Genomic DNA, 8083 nt, shown 5'->3' with positions numbered 1-8083 from the left:
AACGATCCAAATTTACGTTCATCTTATTCTTCATCATTTTTTGATTCCAAAAACATATTAATATGTTATATTTGGATTAAAAACAAGCTTTGAAAATTAAAAATATAAAAATTATTTTTAAAATAAAATTTCTGAAATCGATTTAAAAACAATTTCATCTTATTTCTTGTGGGTTCCTGATTCCAAAAACATATAGATGTGATATGTTTGGATTAAAAACACGCTCAGAAAGTTAAAAAGAATAGAGATAAAGAAAAACGTGCTACCCTTCTCAGCGCAACTACTACCCTGCTCTTCTTGTCAATTTCACTGCCTTTGCATCGAGCGGTGGACTGACGATGCTACGAGTATACGCTCTTGCTGTAAAAATGCAGTGAGTTCAGTTTCATTCTGTTAGTTCGACAGCTTGACTAAATGTTGTAATTTCGCCTTACGCGACTTGTTCCTTATTCAGGTTTTTAATCATTTTATTGGTTTGGTCATCACAGTCGCATTTAAGTTCAGTTAAGTTCAGTTGTTTCTCCTCTCCTTTTTACATTTAGTCAAGTTTTGACTAAATGTTTTAACATAGAGGGGGGAATCGAGACGAGGGTCATGGTGTATGTGTGTATGTGTGTATGTGTGTGTGTGTGTGTGTGTGCGTGTGTGTGTGTAGAGCGATTCAGAGTAAACTACTGGACCGATCTTTATGAAATTTGACATGAGAGTTTCTAGGTATGATATCCCCGGATTTCTTTTTCATTTTTTCGATACATGTCTTTGATGACGTCATATCCGGCTTTTTGTAAAAGTTGAGGCGGCACTGTCACACCCTCATTTTTCAATCAAATTGATTGAAATTTTGGCCAAGCAATCTTCGACGAAGGCCAAACTTTGGTATTGCATTTCAGCTTGGTGGCTTAAAAATTAATTAATGACTTTGGTCATTAAAAATCTGAAAATTGTAAAAAAAAAAATGTTTATAAAACGATCCAAATTTACGTTCATCTTATTTTTCATCATTTTCTGATTCCAAAAACATATAAATATGTTATATTTAGATTAAAAACAAGATCTGAAAATTAAAAAAATTAAACATTATGATCAAAATTAAATTTTCGAAATCAAATTAAAAACACTTTCATCTTATTCCTTGTCGGTTCCTGATTCCAAAAACATATAGATATGATATGTGTGGATTAAAAACACGCTCAGAAAGTTAAAACGAAGAGAGGTACAGTAAAGCGTGCTATGAAGCACAGCGCAACCGCTACCGCGCCAAACAGGCTCGTCACTTTCACTGCCTTTTGCACTAGCGGCGGACTACGTTTAATTTCATTCTGTGAGTTCCACAGCTTGACTAAATGTAGTAATTTCGCCCTACGCGACTTGTTATTTTTTATTCAGGTTCTTATTTATCGGTTGGGTCATCAACATCGCATTTCAGTTCAGCATTTTCTCTTCTCTCCTTTCTTGTGCAGGTTCGTATTCATCGGCTGGGCCATCACGGTCGAATTTTAGTTCAACTCAGTTTTCTTGAGCCCTTCAGTAACGGTTCGGCCATGTGACAGTGGAATTAGAAAAACCAGGGTCCACGCTAGTGGATAGAGATGTCATGTCGGTTTCCGCCTCAGAGCTCACGGAAGATAGTCCTACGTCCACGCTCGATGAGTCTACGATTGAAGATTCGCTGCCGTCCGTGGTATACACATTTGCTATCACCCTGCACACACCCCAGACACAAAACAAGATACATCAAAGCGTTAGCTCCCGTCCACTCACATTTGGTCATCTGGATGGAGGGACCGTTATGTTGTCTGTTAGTGTTCTTGTATAATTCAGCTACGCTTTAACATCGTTTGTATACGTTGGAGATATTTTCAATGATAAAGTATCGTCCTTGCTTCACACGTTCCAGACACAAACCAATAGATTTTAAATAGTTAATATCATCATTCTCTCACCCCAGACACAAACAAGGACATTGTAACTGATTACTACCATCATGCACACATCCCAGCAACACACCAAGACAGTTGTTTTAGTGATTACTACCATCATGCACACATCCCAGCAACACACCAAGACAGTTGTTTTAGTGATAACTAGCATTATGCACACATCCCAGCAACACACCAAGACAGTTGTTTTAGTGATTACTACCATCATGCACACATCCCAGCAACACACCAAGACAGTTGTTTTAGTGATAGCTAGCATTATGCACACATCCCAGCAACACACCAAGACAGTTGTTTTAGTGATAACTAGCATTATGCACACATCCCAGCAACACACCAAGACAGTTGTTTTAGTGATAACTAGCATTATGCACACATCCCAGCAACACACCAAGACAGTTGTTTTAGTGATAACTAGCATTATGCACACATCCCAGCAACACACCAAGACAGTTGTTTTAGTGATAACTACCATCATGCACACATCCCAGCAACACACCAAGACAGTTGTTTTAGTGATAACTACCATCATGCACACATCCCAGCAACACACCAAGACAGTTGTTTTAGTGATAACTAGCATTATGCACACATCCCAGCAACACACAAAGACAGTTGTTTTAGTGATTACTACCATCATGCACACATCCCAGCAACACACAAAGACAGTTGTTTTAGTGATAACTAGCATTATGCACACATCCCAGAAACAAAGACGGATCTTTGTGAGATCACGGATATGCCTGTGATCTTCGTTTCCTTCGATTTTCGTTGCGTTCAACGAACCTTGAGTCCATCAACTGTGGAACCATTGTCACGTGCATACAGCTACAGTGTATGCTGACAGATCCAATGGTCAGTGGGTACAAGACTCGTTGGATCGTTTTACTAAACCTATTGTTAATTTGATTCACCGACATATTAATCCCTACATATAAGTATTCCCGTTAAAACGATACGTAAAGTCTGTCCTGAACTGGGTCAAGTCGACTATGTAAAGTATACTTCGTGAAGCTGTCCGCACGAAGCTTTAGCACTGAGTTTAAGGTAAAAAGACTTCGCGAAGTCGACTTCGGGCTCAATTAAAGACCACCTTTAACCTCTCACCCCTGAATCCTTTTTCAGGGCCGGACTAGGCTAAGAGGAGTGGGGGGGGGTTGCCAGTGGTGGTCCAGGGGGATGTTCCCCCTAGCGGGGTCAAGGGGCAGAAGCCCCCTGAAGCTTATGGGTAGGTCATATTCTGAGATAGGAAAATGGTCGCTCCTTGCATGAAACGGCAAAAATAAACAATAATAAAAAATTGTTTAAATAAGTGAGGTACATGTTTAGGCTAGGGGGGTTGCGCAACCCCCATAACCCCCCCGGTAGTCCGGCCCTGCTTTTACTGAACTCTGTTTGGTCAGTAGGTCCAAGAGACGTCCAATACTATCACTGAATCCTATTTATAATTTGATTTATCCCCGAGTACGCTAGTACTAGGGCTCAGCAGACTTTAATTGTCTGTGTGTGTGTGTGTGTGTGTGTGTGTGTGTGTGTGTGTGTGTGTGTGTGTGTGTGTGTGTGTGTGTATGTGTGTGTGTGTGTTTCTCGACTTAACAGCTTATTGCTGGGAAACTACTGGGCGCAGCTCGTTCAAAAGTTGATACACTAACTTGATAATAGGTCCGATTGATCGTATTAAAACGTCATAATGTTACCTGGGACCTAAATGCGAAATAAACCACACAAAAAACGACTTGGCGGTGGGAGGAATTCTCGGTGCAACAGCCAGCCAGGCAGTCTGATAGAACGGTGCAAGGTCTCGGCCAACCAAGACTATGGCATACTCGTAGCAAAGCCGCCGAATGGTACCGTAAACCACGAATAGTGACGTAATTACATCACGGTCGAAAGTCTTTGACGTCAATGCCTCCCTGTAGTCTTTTTCTCTCGCGCGGTGTGTGTGTGTGTGTGTGTGTGTTCATTTTGTGCACAAGTGTTAGTGTTACTGTTTGTGTGTGTGTGTGTGTGTGTGTGTGTGTTTGTGTGTGTGTGTGTGTGTGTGTGTGTGCGTGCATGAGTCTGTACTCGTGTGTGTGTATGAGTGTGTGTGTGTGTGTGTGTGTGTGTGTGTGTGTAAGAAAGAAAGAGAGAGAGGGAGGGAGTGAGGGAGAGAGAGAGTGTGTGTGTGTGTGTGTGTGTGTGTGTGTGTGTGTGTGTGTGTGTGTGTGTGTGTGTGTGTGTGTGTGTGTGTGTGTGTGTGAATGTCTGAAGAGTAGGCCTACTCGGGTCCAGCGCGAGCGTTTTTTATCGACAATTGAATCCCTTCATATAGTTAAAACGATACATTTACCTCTGATGTGTTTATCAACAGATGAATCAATGGATACATACGTAACTCCCTTTACAACCATATTACGTTAATCTCTTACTCGTGTTGCTGTCTCTCCGCTTCGCTACTTGCTTCCGAGGTGATGTCATCGTCGTAGTCGTCGTCGTCGTCGTAGTCGTCGTCGTAGTCGTCGTCGTCGTACTCCTCCTCCTCCTCCTCCTCCTGATGAGAGGGCAGAGGTGGCTGCTGGGGTGCGAAAGAGGAGCCGTCCTGATGAGATGGCAGGGGTGGCTGCTGGAGTGCGAAAGAGGAGCCGTCCTGATGAGAGGGCAGGGGTGGCTGCTGGGGTGCGAAAGAGGAGTCGTACGGCTTGGGACGCCACGCCGCTTCAGCCAGGTCTTCGTCGCGAATGTGGTGGAGTTTGGCGTCGTGTTTCTGGCAGTGGTACCAAATAGCGATGCAGGCAGCACCACAGGTAGCCGCGCAGCATCTACCAATCCCAGCGCAGCACGTACCAACCGCAGCACAGCGCGGTGGTTTGGGTTCGCGTTCCACGGTTGGGACAGAATTGCTTGTGGTCGACGGTCTTTGCGCCTCGCCGTAGCTCATGGTCTCCTGATTGGGAATATATATGGGAATATAAATGGTACGTGTGAGCTCAGGGGCTTTGACTGTCGCTGCTTTGTCGCCTGCTGCGTTGCCGCCTGCTACTGTGTCTCCTGCGGTTTTGACTCTTTTTTTCTTCCTCGGTTTTTTCCTCTTTTTCGCTTTTTTTTAATTTTTAGGTTGATCTCTTATCGTTTTGGCCGCCGCCGCCGGTTGGCCAACTGGTTGTGTTCGGGCTTGTTGGCCAGTTACACCATGGCGTGATTTCCTTACTCCCTGTCGTTGTGCAGGAACTGCGCTTAGTTTCCGCTTTCGCTGGGTTACAGGTGTTTTCTGTACCCTCCCTAATTCTGCTTGTGCGTGAACAGTACCTTTCGACGTGGCATACTTGGCTTTTTTGCGTCTTCCCGTTGAGACACAGAGAGCGACGCAGCAACAAATCAAGACAAAACTCGAGGCTCCCATAATGGTAAGCGTCACCCATGGTTCCACTGCATGGGAAAAGAAAAAAATAAGCCAAGTAATTATTGAGAACATGTCAAATATGTCTGTCTATCTCTGTGTCTGTCTGCATGTCTATTAATCGGTCAATCGGTCTCTCTGTCTGTCTGTCCGTTTCTCTGTCACAGATTCTTGTGACTCTAAACTTTAGTATGCTCTCGCAGAGACATCATTGAAGCCGGAGAGGAAGGCAGACAGACAGAGATATATAGACAGACACACGTACGCATGCACGCACTCACGCACACAAATGCAGCGATAAGCAGACCGACATTTCTAAAGACATAAAAACAGGCACACACAAAGACAATGGCACATATCGACAGACATAAAGCATGGGGAACAACACAGCCACTGTTTACTACCTAAAGACATGGACGTTAGACACATACACACAGGGAGGCAGGCAGACAGCCAGAATGCCAGGCAAGGCAGACAGACACAAGCGCTCCCATACACGCACCAATATTACACATACACACGCACACACACACACAAACACACACGCACACACACACACACACACACACCCGCACAAACACACACACGCAGACACACACACACACACACACACACAAACACACGCACATGCACACGCACACACACACACACACATACACACACACGCGCGCGAAAAGAAGAGGACAACATCAGTAATATTGCAGGGATAACACTTGCCTTGTCATGACATAATGACAAAGTTGACAAACAAAAGAAATCTGTACTCACCAATACACGTACAGCACACATAAACACATTCAAATGTTCACCTTTAGAGGCTCAGAGATTTCTTTTTGTTTTGTTTACTTTGTTCATCTCACCCGAATCCAAAAACAAAGAGACTGCCAACGTTCCAAAATTCAGAATAAAAAAACCAAGAAAGGTATTGTTTGTGAATGTATTGTTTTGTCAATAACAAACGTTCCAACGACCTACCTTTCTTGTTTTTTTTATTCATCTCACCCGAAGTCACTTTGTTGTTTAGATAATGACAGAGTGTTGTCCCATAAGCAGATTAAAATATATAGCATCATACTATTGTGGTTGTAGTGACCCGCAAACACAGCGATAGATTGGCAATGCACAATGCAATCTTACGTCCTAGAAATCTGAAATGTTTCAGCCACCCCTCGTCGTTTTCCGCGTCAGTGGTATTCGTGATATCTGGGGTAGTGGCATCAGTGGTGTTCGTGATATGTGGGGTAGTGGCGTCAGTGTAGTCGGTATCATTAAAGGTGTACAGCTCATCGCCTGCTCGTTGGAGAGAAAACGAATCAAGAGAAATGCGAAAGAAGTTAAAAAAAAGATAACCAACATGACTCCGCTATGACCTTGAAATTGGGGAGGGAAGCACTCACATGCTTTATAGCTTTCCCCTCCAATTTATTTTATACAGCCTCAGGGACTAATAGTAATACTGACGGAAATACATACATGCAATGAGTGCTAAGATGATCGCTGTTGCCTTTTAATTCATTCTTTACACATGTTTGCAATTAATGTGATGGTTTTTTCATGTGTTTTGGACATTTCGATATACTTTTTTGTGTGCTTGTAAGTGTAACTATGTAACTTGTAATGTTTAGTTCTTATGATGCATATTGCTGGTGATCCCTCTTCTGGTACGAGGTTGCAAAAAGCTACTGTTCTTTTATTCTTTTTGCTTCATAAATAAATAATGATCTGAATATTGTATCCCCCTCTCTCTCTCTCTCTCTCTCTCTCTCTCTCTCTCTCTCTCTCTCTCTCTCTCTCTCTCTCTCTCTCTCTCTCTCTTTCTCTCTCTCCATTATACACACAAACAAAACCAAGGACACAGAAAGAGACGTGTAAGACGACAGACCTGTAGTATTGTAAGTTGTGTTTTCATAGTAAGCTGTGGAATTATGTAGGCTAGCTGGAACGAAGCTGAAAATGTCATTCATTCTTTCAGTACTATGCAGGTTCTTCAGTCAAGCACACACACACACACACACACACACACACACGCACGCACGTACGCACGCACACACACACACGCACGTACGCACGCACACACGCACGCACGCACACACGCATTCACGCACACACACACGCACGCACGCACGCACGAAGAGTGGACAAAAAGCACCAATACTAACTAGACACATAACATGAACGTACGTGTGTACAAAATCTCCCACCCCCACCCCCTAAACAATCAAAAAAAGTTTTAAAAAAATCAATTTACCATAATGAAGAACATGAAGTATAAAGAATAAACTGCACAAAGCCGATGACAAGCGATGCATTGTTCCTGTTTATCGAAGCTCACTCTTACATCGTTGGCAAGATTTTTTTTCAACTTTACTGAAAGAGGACCTTTCGAAAAGTCAGCTTTTTTGTTTGGATCAAAAAAAAGCAAGTGGGCTTTTGGAAAGAAAAAAACATGACGCATTTCCCCACACAGAAGAAGTTTTGGTGTGATGACGACATTGTGTCTCGGTCTCAAGCTCTTGGTAAAAATGTCGACTCGGCGTACCTTCTTCTTCTTCGGCGTTCCAGGATTTTTGGCCTCAGGTCAGACTTCAAGTTTTGTAGCTTTGAATAAAGCTGGTGGTCAGGATCAGGGATTATTCCCCCCTCTGCTTCTTTACCTCTGTAAACTTGTAGAGCTAGTTATTTTTCGATAATGACCCAGCAACCAAACAAATACTGTAACGAGCTAGCAACAGCCTGAATCCTCGATAGTGCAATGGGTTGAGAA

At 43.1% G+C, this 8083-nt stretch overlaps 1 protein-coding gene across 1 annotated transcript; it reads right to left on the bottom strand.

The window, feature by feature from the left end:
- Nucleotides 1-1362: 1362 nt before the first annotated feature.
- On the bottom strand, nucleotides 1363-7773 carry LOC138968181 (uncharacterized). The gene is made up of 4 exons (XM_070340734.1): nucleotides 7568-7773; nucleotides 6457-6609; nucleotides 4352-5348; nucleotides 1363-1702 (listed from the first exon to the last, which is right to left on the bottom strand). Exons 3-4 carry the CDS (start codon nucleotides 4858-4860, stop codon nucleotides 1525-1527), a joined length of 687 nt encoding a protein of 228 aa, XP_070196835.1. The 5' UTR covers nucleotides 4861-5348; nucleotides 6457-6609; nucleotides 7568-7773; the 3' UTR covers nucleotides 1363-1524.
- Nucleotides 7774-8083: the final 310 nt, after the last annotated feature.

This window comes from Littorina saxatilis, linkage group LG6, assembly GCF_037325665.1.
Source record: "Littorina saxatilis isolate snail1 linkage group LG6, US_GU_Lsax_2.0, whole genome shotgun sequence".
NCBI lineage: Eukaryota > Metazoa > Mollusca > Gastropoda > Littorinimorpha > Littorinidae > Littorina > Littorina saxatilis.
This window is presented reverse-complemented; position numbering and strand designations above follow the sequence as displayed.

Excerpts from the sequence above, each read along its gene's own strand:
- LOC138968181 (XM_070340734.1), bottom strand. The coding sequence starts at position 4,860 with ATGAGCTACGGCGAGGCGCAAAGACCGTCGACCACAAGCAATTCTGTC. Across the intron at positions 1,703-4,351 it reads GCGGAGAGACAGCAACACGA|GGTGATAGCAAATGTGTATA; the intron begins GTAAGAGATTAA and ends GGGTGTGTGCAG.